The 17,235-nt window shown below is 35.1% G+C and overlaps 3 protein-coding genes across 4 annotated transcripts in view; all 3 read right to left on the reverse strand.

Annotated features, from left to right (window-relative positions):
- Positions 1-8,070, reverse strand: part of fdl (beta acetylhexosaminidase fused lobes) — a 107,435-nt gene extending 99,365 nt beyond the window's left edge. For both annotated transcript variants that reach the window (XM_076124825.1, XM_076124824.1), the window contains exon 1: positions 7,510-8,070. The gene's annotated coding sequence lies outside the window, so the exon portion shown is untranslated. The remainder of the gene's footprint in view (positions 1-7,509) is intronic.
- An 825-nt stretch (positions 8,071-8,895) lies between these two features.
- On the reverse strand, positions 8,896-11,907 carry LOC142980195 (ureidoglycolate dehydrogenase (NAD(+))-like). The gene is made up of 6 exons (XM_076125529.1): positions 11,757-11,907; positions 11,265-11,453; positions 10,752-10,873; positions 10,366-10,446; positions 9,541-9,690; positions 8,896-9,063 (listed from the first exon to the last, which is right to left on the reverse strand). The coding sequence occupies exons 1-6, from the start codon at positions 11,905-11,907 to the stop codon at positions 8,896-8,898; spliced, it is 861 nt and encodes a 286-aa protein (XP_075981644.1).
- A 931-nt stretch (positions 11,908-12,838) lies between these two features.
- On the reverse strand, positions 12,839-17,159 carry LOC142980196 (putative oxidoreductase YjmC). The gene is made up of 8 exons (XM_076125530.1): positions 17,009-17,159; positions 16,473-16,661; positions 16,203-16,318; positions 16,020-16,118; positions 15,551-15,637; positions 14,316-14,424; positions 13,466-13,623; positions 12,839-13,000 (listed from the first exon to the last, which is right to left on the reverse strand). The coding sequence occupies exons 1-8, from the start codon at positions 17,157-17,159 to the stop codon at positions 12,839-12,841; spliced, it is 1,071 nt and encodes a 356-aa protein (XP_075981645.1).
- Positions 17,160-17,235: the final 76 nt, after the last annotated feature.

Genomic DNA, 17,235 nt, shown 5'->3' on the forward strand with positions numbered 1-17,235 from the left:
CACTGAGACTCTCCTCAACACAATCATAGTCAATAATAGTTATCATAAAATAATAACATTATGTATTATACAAGACTGAAGAGACGATAATGGCGTGTAGGTCAGTAATAATATGCGAGACCTCCGATAAAACCAACTGCTAACGACTGTCAAAGATTAGACCCACAACTTAACATGCCTTCCGAAATACGGAGGAACTCGATATGTATAAGATGTAAGATGGTTACCTATCCACAAAACTACCTCGGCAAGCGTAGCTTAACCTCAGAGATCGATCCGCGCGGCTTTAGTTAACTAAGCCATGAGCTCTTTAAAGTAGATTTTAATACACTAACATTATTGTATAGGAGGGTTCTTAATCTTATCGAATCGAAGATAATATCAATTAAAAAGTTATGGAGAAATATAAATGGTTAACTTTTATTACTTACTTATCGAAAGTGAATTTCCTTATCGAACACACAATATTTGCGTTGCGTTCTTGTAAACGAAACTGATGAAGAATAAATGAAAAAATAACTAAAAAATTTCTTCTACCCTACATTCATTATTAAAAAGACATAGTTTAAGGGAATTAAGAACTTATATGAACTTATTATCACAATTAACGAGAGAATATCAGTAAAACTTGACCTGTAAATATCGCACAATAATAACAGAAATATTAAATAACTGACTAGACTTGAACTTGGAGATATTAGATAACTACATGTTTGATAAAGTTTAATCTGTTGTCGGAAACTGGGCGTTATCTCTTAATGACCCTTAATAAAGCTTATTATGTTTTTACAAGGGGGGGATTAATTTGGACTCACAACAAGGAGATAAGTAGGTACCTACTCCATGAGCCATCTGATCAGGAAACGAATGTAACTCCAAAGGTAGTACAATTCGAGTATTCGATGGAAAAGTTTTGTAACGAGATGACATGCAGTCGACCAACACATGCACTCGTGACCTCTTTGCCCAGTTAGACTGACTAGCAGGTGTAAAATACCACATTATAAATCACACAGGTACAAGTATGAATCCAACAATCAGAGCTCATAACTCGGAAAAAGCAAATCTAACCAACGACACATCAACATTTTAAACTGTTGTTTATGAAAAAATGGGCCACTATAACCGTCGATGATTGCATAGCCGGCGAATTCCCGTACGTGCTCAAGTGAGATTTTAACCCGTAGATAAGCTATCTGGAACACTGTGATACGTTTATGTCAAGGCATTAATCACGAAGATGATAGTGGCCAATTAAATTGTTCGTGCACTCAATTGTTGATAATTACCATCGAGATACGTCATAGTTTCAATGTCGGATGGCCCACATGCCGCGCACTTATCTACTCGGATCGTGAAAAATAACATTTTGTACTGTTGCTACTGTGGAATCAGAGATAATGTGCATTTTATTTCATTAGCGATTGTATCTGCTATCAAGGACGGGACAAACATACTCGTATATTATTACCTAAGTATCGTTATTCATGTTAAAAATGCTATTAAAAGTTTGGCCATTAGTGTAGTTTGTTTCTAAGCGACAAGTAAATAGTATTCATTAACTCATGAACGACTAGTTTAAATGAAACACTGTTGATCTACATAAAGGGAGTAGGCACAACCTAAAGAAGTATGTATTTTATGTGTAACGTAACCTCATATTTTGTAGAAATAAATACGTAACGGGGTAAGCAAAACGTCCACGTGCCAGCAACAGGGCAACAGGCGACAAATCAATACTTGTTCCGCGTTCATTTAACATGACATAAACACACCATGAGAGTGAATCGGCATCGCGACGACTCGTCCACGTTATGTGGGTCAAAGTTGCGTCTGAATTCAACTTTGTACTTGTCATATTTTGCTACTGAGTATCGGCAACTAATGAAACGGTTGCAAATCAATTTCTCGACTTGATATTTGTCCCCTTGTTACAGCCACTTCAAATACCTATTATTGTAGGAAATATTTAAACTTTCTTGTAGACACCCTTGATCTTTTTTCTGTATGATGGATCACGAAACAGAATTTAGCCCATTCTAGCAGGACCCTCCTCGTTCTTGTCTAAATGTAACTCCTTCTAGTACCTACTCGAAATGAGTTTAGCATCTAAGAGATCCTCCTTAAAAAAATCATAACGCAAGTTTGCCGTATCAAACAAATCAAAGATGCTTTATTTGATACGAAAAACTTGCGATATAAAATCAATTCAAACGAAACAAGCCAAACTAATCAAAAATCGATGCTTCTGTGCGCCGCTCGTCATGATAACAGAAATTCAATATACCGAATCAGTATTTCAGATAAAACATCTGTCTATTATTTCTCGGTAACGAACGTATGAGTCATACAATATAATTATCAGCTTCTAACAGTGGCATCGGATTTATAATGCACGGTGTCGGGCGCCGGGAGCCCGCGACTGTGTGTGATGCAGGAAATGTGCCCGCGCACTACCGCGCAGCTATGACCGTATCTCTGCGATGGGACCGCTGGGAGCTGGGAGCCACTGCAGAACAGATATCAACCTTCCTGCTTGTGCTAATTATTTAATTGTTATAACATATACGCGTAATAGTTATCAATGTGTACTTATTATGTGGCTCTCGGCATAGTTTTATCTCTATGTGATTTGAGCACTATTTCACATGGAAGGGAATATAGTGAGCTCTAATCAGAAAATCAACTAATAAATACAGTATTTGTTACACTGCAGTAGCGCAAAATTTAGCAACAATGTTCATATTTCTTAATAGCAACAGCCACGCATTAATATTCGCGTTTTCAGACGGTTACGAAGGTTTTCAATCGTACTTTTAATAGTATCGCTAACGATTCCGAAGTTATTTTATAGGTAACTAAAATTCTAACGATGGAAAAACTAGGTAAAACTTTATCCAAGGTTTTTTTTTACTAATTAATGGATGGCTTGAAATGTTTCATGAATGCTATGCCGAAAATTTAAGGTCGTAGTTGTAATTTAGTTTAGTAACTTTTATATTTCCCTCGGTTACCATTAATTTAGAAAGGAAATAGTAAATACCGCATATATTGTTTTTAATCATGAACAAATAAATAAAGTAAATGTTTATGTGCTTATTGCAAGTTTATATAGGTACCTATAGCAGTGATGTATGGAGAGAAAACAGTGTTAGTTTTTACTGTATGGCAGAATGAGAAAGGAAAAGTCACAGGTATTGAATTGTGTTAATAAAGATATACCTCATGATCTTATGTTCTTTATCTAAGGTCTACATAAAATATTGGAAGTATTCATAGGTAAATGAAGCAACAATCATTGACATATCAATATCTATACTGGAATTATTAAACATATTGATTACAGCATTACGTAAATTGTGTGATTAGGTATTAGTTCCAATGTAGGTTTTATTATTATAGGATTATTTTATAGTTATATATTTCCAAGCTCTTGATTAAAAATTTTTATAATGTAATGTATAAGTTACTACCTAAGTACCAACCTACCTATAATAAAATATTAAATTCTTGTTTTATTAGTTCAAATAGAAACAGTCCATGCATGTTTGTTTCTTCTTCTAATAGACATCACAAAATCTTGATGTGGTACAATAATTCATGTAGATTTAAGCTTCCACAAAAAAATGCTCTACTCAAAACAGGCATGGCTAGTAGGAGGAATGTTATTGTTTACTGTTATTTATGTGCCAGCATTACATATTAATACATATAGATAACATTATTTTCTAATTTGTATTTAAGTACCTAACTTTTGTATGTTATAATCTTTTTTTGTGTGATTGTAGTAGCTAAGATATAAATTGTACAAATGTAATAATTAATATCCTATTGTAAATTAAATTGTAATGAAATAAATCTTTTTATTATCAGTTTTATGAGAACTACAATAATTTCCCTAAATCATTTTCATAATCAATTGTTAAATTAACTATCAAGTTTAACAGTTTTATAAAGCACAATATTGAATTAGATTACCTTTATTAATGGTATCATAATTGCCAACATAATAAAAGGATTTACGTTAAAAACAGTAATGGTATAATAATTACAATATTTATTGGAGTTTCATTGTAGTACAAATATATTAATGAACCAATGTTTAATGTAACAATAAGCAATTACTAATAGCTGATTTGTTATTCATTGTTTGTAATTAATTAGTGCAATTGAATGAAAACATTGTATTTAATACAATGTTTTCATTATTATACTTATTATACTTATTTTAAAAAGGCACATATCCAGGCACATAGCAAGTTAGAGGACAAGACCAGTTTTGAAAATTGGTGTAAGAGGAAAGATTTGTATGTAAGTATGTTCGTAACAAATTTGCTCAAAAAGTACTGGAACAATTAAAAAAATATTTTAAAACTTAAATGCTATATTATCACTGATTAATATAGGCTATTTTAATTGGAAGAAAAAATGCCTGCCCTGCAAAGCTGGGATGGTTTCGGTAGGACCCTAAAACATGTAATCTATCTATCAAAGAATATCATAACCAGGAAATTGAACCGGGAGAAGAGAAACTGATGAAGAAAAGACCGACAAGAGACACTCTCCATTTCATTTCAATCTCACATTTATAACAGTTAAGTAACACTGTCTATAATAAAATTTAAATATGATACCAACATAATTGTAGTAAAGTTTACAACTAGTTTGAACAAATGGCAAACACATACCATAACTAATTTATTTTGTTCAATACAACAGTCAATAGACAAAATCAAGGTCTTTACTATTTTTTTAATGACAGCCTAACACTCGGCTGTCCAAAACCAAAACCTAGCAAGTGCATCTGACCTAATTATACAGGAGAAGACCTGAAAGATTTTCTATTGCCATTTGGATTAGAATTACTTTTTTATACCTGTCTTGTTTCCTAATGAATAATTATAAATTGTTTTACTTTGTGGAATAGTAAAATTTAACATAAGTGCATTTAGACAATTTTTATGTGCCTTACAAATGACTATTTTAGATACTTTAAAATATGTATGATGTTTAACCAATAGCAAAAACCTAGTAACATCTCTACCTAGGTTTTTCAATTGGTTTCTATAAACGTCCGCTTGGAACCATCCCCGTGTAAATCCCGATCCCTCAGAAACTCCGGGATAAAAAGTAGCTTATATGTTATTCTGGGTCTTCAGCTACCTACATACCAAATTTCATCGTAATCGGATCAGTAGTATTTCTGTGAAAGAGTAACAAACATACATACATACAAACATACTCACAAACTTTCGCATTTATATTTATTAGTCGGAAATGTCCGTTATACCTGGTTTCGCTGTAGCTTTAACCATTGAGGCTGCACACGCGACAGAAACTTAAAAAATCAAGTAACTTCTCCCGTTTTCTCAACATTTCCTTTCACTGCTCTACTCCTACTGATTATAGCGCGATGAATAGTATATTTTGACGTGCCCAGGAGTATGAAGTATAACTGTAGCAAGTTTCGTTAAAATCCGTCGAGTAGTTTTTGATTCTATCTATACTATAATATTTACTATCTATACTAATATTATAAAGCTGAAGAGTTTGTTGTCTGTATGTTTGAACGTGCTAATCTCAGGAACTACTGGTCCGATTTGACAAATTATTTCAGTGTTAGATAGCCCATGTATCCAGAAAGGTTATAGGCTATATATCATTACGCTACGACCAATAGGAGCAGAGTACCAGTCAAAAATGTTACAAAAACGGGGAAAATCATGACCCATTCTCTCTTATGTGACGCAAGCGAAGTTGCACGGGTCAGCTATAAAGAATATGCAGACAGATAGACCGACAGACAGACAGACAGACAGACAAACAGACAGACAAACAAATATTTTGTATTGTATTTAAGAATAAAATAAACAACATTATTTACATTCGCACCGGTCCGCATGGTGACTTACTATTTTTTTGCTTTTACTATTGCTATATACCTCAGTAGTTTTTTAAACAAAGTACGGGACGTTTCCAAGATTAAAAACCTAGTAAAATACCAATTCCAAATTCAAAAGCCTAGTAAGTTCAATTCGCAAATACAAAAACCTAGCATGTATAGTACTTGATAGGATTTTGAACTTGGAAATGTTACTTACTAGCTTTTTGATTTTGTAACCTCCGAGTACGAATGGCACTTGCTAGGTTTAAGCGTGTTCATAACTTTGATTCTATATAAGATAGAAATACAGGTGTTTTTGGAAAAGACGCAGCAAAAAATTTTAGAAATATTGGTTAAAGAAAAGGTGTTTGAGTAAAAATGTCCCTTGCTAGGTTTTGGTTTTGGACAGCCGCACTGGTATTGTGTTATTCTGCCTTGTGTGTTGTTTAACTACTTTTGATTCTATTTTTCTCACTATGAGTCAGTTAATTGTATGGAAATAATGCTTTAATCTTAATAATATGGTTATTATTGGAATAAAGGTTACCAGCCTTGTCTAGATGTACTCTTGAACCTTCTGCTAAATGATGTTCAATGTGTTTATGTTTCAGTTCCATAAAATATATTTAAGGTGGCTGAAATATTTACATTTAAGAAGTTTGTTATCATGGAGAGCTATAGGTATAGAATATAGAATGGTGCTAATTAATAAGCAATGCTTCAAATAAAACTGTTTCTTTAATATCCTCTCTAGTTGAATTCCTTCATTGTTTCTGAAAGTATGCCTGGATCAAAAATAAAAATCGTAAAGGTCCATAAAACAATGTACTACTGTACTTTATTTATTTACTGTACAAAAACATAAAAGGATAAGGAAACATATCAATAACAGCACTTTTTAGACTAGGTAAAGATATTTTATGACTTGGCTTGGTAGTAGCAATAAAACATAATCAATATAAAGAAATATAAAGGATAAAAAACATATTGGAAGCCGACAAAGAGGAAACAATATTAAACTTGAAATAGAATACCAAATAAAATAGTTATTTGCCTGTTTGTTTCATCTAACAATTAATTACTTCCTGGAAGAGTTAACTAATATTTTTATAGACACAGTTTAAAAACAAAGTAACTAATATCATCACTTTATAGTGACTGATACAAATACAAGTAATACTTTTTGTAAGGGTTTTAAACATGGAATCTATTTTTTTTTTGATGGAGCTACCTAAATATTTGAAACCTAGTGTTGGTATGATAACAGTGGTTTTCACAATTCAATTCTTTTTTCTACACATGGCTACAGGGAAATTCTTGCAACAAATCAAATACTATATATTTTGTTTATCAGTTTCCTTTTACAATTAGTTTATCAACATATTACAGAATCATATTTTTTTCCTTATCAATCACCTACCTACCTATGTAGTTTTCGAGTGTGATAACCTGGTATTATGAGTCAGGTATTAGACACGGTATTTTATTTATAATTTGCTACAGGATGCTCGAAGTGACTGGCACTCAGTCAATGCTTAAAAAACGTGATAGATAGATCATGGTTAATTGCAAAGGATGTCCTGATGAAAAACGTATTTAACTTAAAAATATGCATAGGAACTTACCTTGTAAATCCACCAAATTGAACAGAACGTGTTTATATCTAAGGCAACTATCACAGACACTGATGTTTCCACTCCTACACAAAATAATTCGTACCGAAACTGGAGATCACCGCTACCTTGTTGATAAAATAGAAAACTAACAGAACACTAGTCACTTCGACTCGTTCCTATTCACAATTCTTCATTGATAGTTACTGTTCTTTCATCTGAAGATATTTCACTCAATTTTATTTATAATATTCACCCTAAAAACAAATCAAATTAGGAAATCACGGTTGATACAAGTCAAGACAACAAAAATAGGCTTTGACACTTGACAGAAACGATTCAACTGCACAAATCTTCGAAGATTATCGTCAGAAAAGTGAAAGTAGATGCTTTTTTTCAATAAATTCCACAATACGTATGAAGTTGTTCTTGAGTTTATCAACAAAACATGTACCACTTTTTATAAAAACAATATTTTCTAAAATGATCGGAAAATAAAGAACACAAGTACACAACATACACCTACTACGCGCACGCGAGCGCAATAGTTTTTTTTCGAGTCGTGGACCGTGGTCGTACAAAGGAACGAGCGAGACAGACAGAGCGAAAGAGATAGAGTTTAATCGTGCTCAAACAGGCTGACTGCGAACGCATTGACTAAGGATAGTTTGACGAACGACAAACCACAAAAATTTAATGCAATTAACGCAAATAATATTATGTTTTTCTTTATCAATGTCTTACCCTTGAATTCGAGAGCCATTATTTTGTACGTTAAGAACAAAGTTTGCAAGTAGGTACATATCAACACAGTCAAGTATCTGTGTTTTCAATGAAAAATATAAAACTTGCTAATAAAAAATGTTTAATATTTAAATAGAAATACCCAAATATCCTTACATACAAACAAATTGCAACAAACTGAATATCAAAAATGCTTAAAATCTTAAATTGCACATAACAAGAAACGCCATTCTTAAAATTATCTGTGGCCGTTTTTTTCGGCAAGTAGATAAATCCGTACATGCACTGATGTTCAGATATTATGGAAATTGAATACCCTGTATAAAATATTCTCTTAGATTAATTGATTTGAATATAGCCTGACTCGAAAACTGCTCAACCTAATTTCAGTCTCACGCAGCGTGGATAGCTTTAATGGTAGAAGGCATAATAAGTTGTTTAGGTATAAAATGTGTGCTTTGATAAGTAATAAAAACTTAATAACTTTAATTGCAAAGGTAAATTTTTCGGTGAATCGGGTGAACTTATTATAAGTGTCAAGTGAAAATTTTTGTAGCAACAAGTAAAAAAAGTAATTTCAAAATTTTATTAATCTTAGCAATATGACAATAACACATAGTTTTTTAATCATGATTGAAATAAATATTATTGTCATCATTCAAGATTCATGTGTTTAACTTTGAGTTTTTGTGCGATGGCAATACTGGAGTTGATTTGCTGCATCTTGTAGGCCAGAGAGCCTTCATCTCCGGACTCGTAAGCCACCTTTGATATAATATCATCCATGTCTCCTAGAGTCACTTCAAGCAATTTTGGATCCGTCTGGAAGAATATAAAACGATCTTCCTTAAAAAAACTGTCGCTTAAAACTGTAGTACAATATAGATGAGACTGTAGAGAGCCTTGTATGCAAGGTTTGCGACTGGCAGAGATATACAAAATTCAGAATTTAGACCACCACTGATTCGTAGGCATATCTAGCTGGTAGGGGCTATTTGATGTAGCTACTTTGTGAAATGCACAGAATTCTCAGATACTAGATAAATCGTTAATGCCAAGGCTCTCTACTAAGTTGTCGGACTAATAACGCGGAGATAAAATGAGCACGTGACATTTTTTTAGGTGCTTGGTGTGTTCTATATTATTATCTAGTATTCGAATTAATTTTGTCTGTGTTCCTACTGCTTAGTTCCGGTAGCGCTACCACGTGCTATAGCCCTCGACCAAACACTCTAGGCCGTCGACATTGGTCTTTTGGTCGAGGTGCTATCAGTTAGGACAATGATGATGTTAACGCACAGGATCCATTTCGCTCCAATGCTGATTGTAGTTAGTCAATCTGCCATCGAAGCCAGTGGCGAAGCAGACGGGGTTGATGGCCACAAAGCAGTGGTCTGGATTTGTAGGAACGGACTCATCTTCGTTGTTCGTTGTATCTGCATGAGATAACTGAATGAATACAGGTTGAAAATGTATTCAGTAAAGTTGCACCAGTCGGTCTACTGTAACTGCTTGCTGTCTCAAATAAACTTGCCTGAACTTGCATTCAGAGAATTTGTTAGATAGATACTCAGTGAATTTACATAAATTTACTGAGCGTAGACAAAATCATTGCTGTCCTACTTGCTAAAGCTGAAGGAAGCACAACTTCCAACGCCGGAAAAACAATCAATAGGTATCGTTTGTAGATTGTGTAAAATTAGGCGTTCTAAGAAATAACAGAGTATTTGGTCATGATATAGGTTTGGCCTTATCTTATGAAACATTATCACCAAGTATTTTTGTTACCTGTCGCTGAAAACAAACCCGCCATTGCTGCAAGCTCATGTTGTCTATACCTTGACTTAGCCCGGCCGGCTTTGTATGGACTTGTGAATCTAAAAGACTGGAAAAGACAGAGATTTTAACCTATAATATAATGTAGCTGAATTTTATTATAACTTAGAAAATTAACAGGCGCTATGCGTGGTGAATCAAAACCTATATAATAACTAACACCATTCTGGGAGGAATTGGAGTTTATCAGTGAGTCAGTATTAAGTTAAAACTTTATTGTAGTCGACTAAATACAGTGTGTAAATCTATGCCTTAATACCAAATTACGTTTCATTATTTTTGGCTAACCAATGCAGCATTCCGCATTCCAAATCGCCGATCTTGTGCTAAAGCCTCTCCAGGAGGCAGTAAATCGCTCATTATGTCTACCTGCAAATAATGGCAAACATAGTAAAGTAAAGTATTAATCCCCGGTTTCTGAGGTACATTTAGCGGTAATTCCTCCATTCAATAGCGCTTAAACTCATACACAAAAACGCTATTGAATAGATAATCTACCGCTAAATGTACTTAGAAACCGGGGGTAAGAACAGTTTTATAACTTCTATATAAGTGTTATAGAACTTAACCGAAAGATAAAATGACAGCAAATGTATTAAAAATGACAGATTTCCAACTTATATGCTAACTAAGTATTCTTACCGGGGTTAAAGGACTATAAACTATGTTCTAACCTGTTGTGTAGCAAAAGGTGCTGGAACTGCAGGCGAGATGCTACGGAATGCTTTGCCGATTAGACCGTGATCGGCTGCCTTTAGAGTCCAGAAACTGAACGGCTCTGCGCTGTGGTTTAATCCTGAAATGAAGATTCCAAACAGTCATTGCTGGAACACCTTTTAAGTAAAGATTTAAAAAACTGTCTGTAGGTTTGAGATAATCTGGAATTGAGGACTAAGTCATTACAGAACTTGTACCCAAAGTATTTATTGTCGCAGAATCGATAGCTATCGTTGTTTGGTTGTGGTGAAGAACGTTCGCCTCGATAAACTTGGTGTGGGACACCTTCCAGCTAAGAGCTCTAGCAATACATACTGCAGTAGCTTCGCGAGAAACTTTTAGGATGGAACTGCTATTGGAGAATCTAGTTCCGGCCAGTAGCGGACGGTAACGTACTAATCAAGTAGATAAATTAGTTTCAGATCCCCATTAAAATTATATAATAGCCTAAATAGCTTTAAATTTCTCGCCTTTAACAGTAACCCATCCGACTCCAGTCTCGTTAGCCATGTTAATAGCTAAGTCCATAGCAAAGTGACCAGTCGTGGCGCCCATAACATTTCTCGGGTCTACACAGGCTGTCGATGACTTCTCATTCAGTATTTCTGGTTCACTGTTCGGTTCACACACGCCGCTCTCGATGGCGTACACGTATGAATCTGGCGTTTGGAAAGTTATAAATAAAACTACCCCAAGCTGCATAAGATTTTTTGGCCCTGGCCATCTAAGTTCAAAATTTAACTGGATGAGCACAATGGCGAGTCATCTACATTTAAAAGAAAAAAAATGGAGACGGTATACTTAGTTTGTATGAGACATTATAGTATTGAGGCTCATGATGAGTAAAGAATTAGGTTTCGAAATGAGACAAATAACTAAAATAGTAAAATGAGAAGAAGCCCTATTAAGGGGTTTAGGGCAAAAAGAATCATAATCCTTAAAAGAAAAGATTCCCTACTCACCCAACCTATGTAGTCCATGGTTTGGAAGTCCAAGTTTATCAGCATAAATAAGAAGTTCGGCCTGATCTGCAGCTCTAATCGGTTTTGTGCCCAAAGCTCTCAGACAGTCGATTATAAACCTTCTGACTTCTGCAATCTGAACTTTAGCCATAGCTTAAGAATACTCCAAAATTATTTCGAGCCTTGCTCAATATCGTTCGTAGAGTTTTTGATAATGTTTCAAATATTGCGCTGGGTAGCGAGGCACTTATCAATAAGCTTTAAGAAATCTGTAGTATTAGATCAAGTAGGTAATTTGATTTAATATTTATCTACAATTCTACATACATATAGACACTCAGCAGCCTTCTGTATACTTTTGACAAGTATCTAAATGACGTTTCCCTGAGACTTCCTCTACTGGTACATCTAACCTACCTCTTTGCTTATGACCATGTAGAAAGCAAAGATGATAGAGTACCGGGTACACATACTTCATCAGGCTCTAGAAAGGATTTGCGGTCATAATAGTATTGGATTCAAAATTACTTTTTTTAAACTCACACCAATATTGATGAATTTTTGCATGACGATAGTTGATTTCAAAACCTGAATTAAACATAGGTTACTTATATTTTAAAAACAAACCCCATTAGAGGTTAGCAAAGTGTAATGTGCAGAATAGAGACGAACTTGTTCCCCTCTTCTGCCGTGAGCAAATTCATTATCTAGTAACTATTAGGTCAGTAATGGGGGTTACAAAATAAAAAAAGACTGATTTTTTATGGTTATCCACACTATATATGTCACTTTTCCGTAGAATAGCTAAAACTAGTATAATGAAACTTATAATACAGGCAAAGCTTTTTATAAATAAAAAATTCAGCACCTTGATGTTAACGTTTTATAATATTATCACAATGTCTATCAAGGATAGTGTCATAGCGCTTCTTCTTTTCAATGGACACTCTTCGAAACCAAGTTAAAGTATACCTAAGAAGAGAACCTAGTTTCAGTGTTAGGATGGTGGCTGAGTACTGAGACTCAGACTCGCTCAGACTAAGCGTAACACAAGCTGTCGAGAGATGATCGTATTTATGTAGTTATTCAGAAATTTGCATTGGTTGTACTCGTAATTTCTCAGCTAGTGTAATGCTAGCTTCAATCAACTCCGGTAAGTATAAAATACCGCCCTGCTTGTCTGTTTTCTCCATTGCTTGTTTCTCCACGTCGCCAGGAGCCATCACTGGCTTTTTGGGATCCGCCTGAAAAATATTCACGATTTTACCAACGCAGTAACACATTCAAATTTATTTTTCGATTTTGTTTAGCCAGTGCTGGTTGTAATGTTCAATTGCTAAGCGAACTCCTTGCTCTCCCTTTAGCACCTATTTCTAACTAAAGCTACGTGTGGCCAATCTTTTGTAAAGCTTTATGCACTAGCGATTAGCCGTGTAGTTACAATTTAATATTCAACCGCTTGTGACCCCAGTCGCTAGTGCCTAAGGGGGATAAGAGTTTATCTCATATTAATATCTCTTTCTCGGCCTGACACTTTGCCGTTCACTATTAAGCCACTCAGTGGTTGTCATTGATTTATTTATTAACATTTTTAAAATACAAAAAAAATCTCAACATCGACATCGATGGTTGACTTTAGGGTGTCTTCAATTGAGGAGAAATATGTAAAAATAGATATCTAACGATAAAATCCTACGCTTGAAACTTACCGGTGGCAAGGTCCTCCAGTACCGTATGCATTCTGTGATTCTTTCGCCGAAGCCAGGCGCGTAGCACTCAGGCTTGATGGCCATGAAGCTGTGTCCAAGGTTAGCTGGCGTCCCTCTCGCAGAACCCCACTTGCGAACGTGATGAGCGTAGTTTGATCCTAGCGAATAAACACAGCGAAAAAGTTTATCAATCAATCTGAAAAAATATTTGGCGATATAGTGCCCTTTAGATATAGGTGGTTCCTGAGGCAAATAGAGGGTCCAAGACCTAGGTTATTCCTCCGTTTTGTCTGCACCTTAGCGTTACACAGCTTAGAATTTTCTTTAATAAATCTATACTAATATTATAAAGCTGAAGAGTTTGTTTGAACGCGCTAATCTAAGGAACTACTAAGGGTCGGCGCAAACGGGCCACCGACCACAGCCACTGCTGGCCAGCGACACCCACTTAACACTTTTTTTTATATATTTTGTATCCTGTAGCGAGTGGCCGTCACCGGCTACACGTGTGCGGTGTGTCTATACAAAATATATGGAAAAACGTGTTAAGTGGGTGTCGCTGGCCACCAGTGGCTGTGGTCGGTGGCCCGTTTGCGCAGACCCTTATCCGATTTTACAAATTCTTTCAGTGTTAGATAGTCCATTGATTGAGGAAGGTATAGGCTATATATCATCACGCTACGACCAATAGGTGCAGAGTACAAGTAAAAAATGTTACAAAAACGGGGAAAACTTCGACCCATTCCCTCTTATGTGACACAAGCTAAGTTGTGCGAGTCAGCTAGTCGACGAATACACACAAATCTGACCCGTAGTTCCCGTAGTTAGCGAGCACCATCTTCATTTTTACCTGCAAGTATTCCACTCAACATGTCTACTGCAGCAGACAGGCCATATCCTTTGTAGCCTGAGGTCATTTCACCGCCGCCTAGAGGCATCAGCATGGAAGTCTTGAATGCCTGCGAAATATAAAGCAGTGACTCAATGGAGAACAGGGGTAGTCTAATTCAGCAAATATTGTGTTACTTCAATAAAAATTGTTTAAAATATTTTTGTAGTCGTGGTATGTAAGTATAAGAATTTACGACAGCCTTACGTCTATTTACACTTTCGAGTAAAGTATATACAGGGTGTCCCAAAACTCAACGATAATCCGAGACAGGATGAAAGGCTAAGTCATACCGGTTCTAGGAAAAAAAAAAAAAAATCCATGTCACTTAGTTCAGCAATAATAGACATTTTTCAAAAAGTTTAAATTCCACACCCTAGCTCGCATTTTTAAGTCCTGTGATCACCAATGCACTAAATATGCTATTAATCGTAAAACAAATTTATGCAGAAAACATTGTTAATTTCATAAAAAAAGTTAAGTTTTAGTGAGTCATGATTCACAAAAATATCGTTAGTTAACTTTGACGCTTCGTATTGAAAAAAAATGTACTACACTACCCTTGGCAAGTTATTTCAAAAGTTGGCGCATTTAATCAAGATTTCAAAATGGTGCAACACTTGCCACTTTTCTTTCCATTAAAAATGTTATTTTTATTTGAACGAAGAGTATCCTCGCAAATGGATCGGACGCAGTGATTCAATTTTATGACCTCCTCGTTCCCCCGATCAAAATCCAGTAGATATTTTTAACTGGGAATGCATAAAAGAAAAAGTCTATTCAAAATCAATACAAAATCTATCAGAACTTCGCCAGAAAATTGACACAGCGTCAGAGGAAATAAATGCAAGGAATTTTGCTTGACTGGTGCAAAGGTCTTTTGTAAGGCGTTGCAGAGCCTGTATTCGTGACAGAGGAAAACATTAAAAAAGTTTTACGATTAATAGCATATTTAGTGAAGATCACGAAATTCAAAAAAACACAGTGAAATTGTGACATTGGTGATCACAGGACTTGAAAATGCGAGCAAGGGTGTGGAATTTAAACTTTTTTGAAAAATGTTTATTATTGCTGAACTAAGTGACATGGAAATTTTTTTTTATTTTTCCTAGAACCGGTATGACTTAGCCTTTCATCCTGTCTCGGATTATCGTTGAGTTTTGGGAAACCCTGTATATAAGAATTATTAGTTTTACCAATTCCGCATCGGTCGTTTCATGACCGTCGGGGCCTAGAGCCCAACCCAGAGGTATTGGCTGATGTGCTCGAAGCCTCATCTCTATCTGAAAGTAGACAGTAGAAATATTTAAAAGTTCGTATCTTCTATAAAACAACATCATATTTAATGTAACGTCTTTCTGGTTCAAGTTCTTCTTGCTTCAAGATATATTTATTTCAAATCCTAAAGATAAAATGTGAATCAAGTACTTACCTACTATTTGTTCTAATCTGATAAATTACTTATGAAAAATCTTCGAAAAATATAACGTTTTAGATGAGATAAATGAAAGCCTATAACGCCTAAGCAACGCAACGCAACGCCATGATATTTCTCTACAAATAAATTTAGACTGCAGATAAAAATCAAAGGATGACAAATTAAACTATACTTCTAAATTATCGTTTAAAGACAAATTGTAGTGATAATTATTTGAATGTTGAGACCGCGCCAAGTGCTACTGCCGTGGTTGCCATTTCTAAGTACAGCATTTCACCGTCAGCTGCTGGAGCAACGATTGCCAACGGGTTCGTTCCTAATGCCACCTGAAGATAACAATTTGATATGACTATTATATTGGTCATTTTATTATTAAGCATTGCATTAATGTTTGTAGACATTTTACAAACCTTCTTACTTCTGGTTGGCGCAAGAAGGGGTGAAGAGTTCGTAAAAGCCAGACCAATTAGTCCTTCATTTGCACATAACCTGGCCCAAAAACCGACCATACCATGATGGTTGGATCCTGAAAAGAGGCCATTTCAGAAACACCTTTTTTGGTTATACTTTTAGGGGAAACAGTACGTGATGTTTCTACTAACAAGTCTCTAACTTTTTAGTTACACACTAGAAAGCCAAGATAATTAAATTTTACATAATTGATGAGGAAAATGTAATACCTTTTACGGCAACAAATCCCATTCCACACTCTTTAGCCTTCTGTATTGCTAGGTCTGTGCCAAAGAAGCTAGCCGTACTCCCGAGACAATTATGAGCGTCCACCCACGCTGTGGAATGGCTTTCAGTCAAAATTTCAGGCTCATTATTTGGTTCGCAATCTTTGTATATAATGTCATTAAGATATTTCTCTAGAAATAAGATAAAACTGGTTGAACTATTATAATAGTAATATGCCTGAATGAACCTCTAGGTTCATATCTGAATATATTTAAAGGATGAAAGCTATAGACTATTCGTAGAGAAAGGGCCCTAAGGCACTACCTTGTCAGACTCCCCGTTTAAAAAACGAAGTTAATCAACTACCTTCTTTTCTCTACAAAATTTATGGCGTATTCAGTTCATTTTCTATTAGTTGAACAAAATTCTACAAGACATTGATTCTTATTCATTCTTCATTGGATTATTATTCTACTTAGTATCTATAGTGAACAAGCCTGTCGAAGGCCTTTCACTGTTCAATTAGATCACCACTCACCTAACCTATTAAGTCCATGACTCTGATGACCCATTCTGTCGGCTTGGACAAGTATTTCTGCATGTTGCTCAGCTGGTTTTAACTTAGCTCCTACAGCTTTAAAACAATCAATCATAAATCTCCTTGCTTCAGACAATTTTACTAAAGACATGGTCACTGAAATAACGACAAAAGTTAACTTATAAATAGTACCTGAACGAATTAAATTGTAGATAGGTAAAGTAAAA

This window comes from Anticarsia gemmatalis, chromosome 17 (assembly GCF_050436995.1).
Source record: "Anticarsia gemmatalis isolate Benzon Research Colony breed Stoneville strain chromosome 17, ilAntGemm2 primary, whole genome shotgun sequence".
In the NCBI taxonomy this organism is placed as follows: Eukaryota; Metazoa; Arthropoda; class Insecta; order Lepidoptera; family Erebidae; genus Anticarsia; species Anticarsia gemmatalis.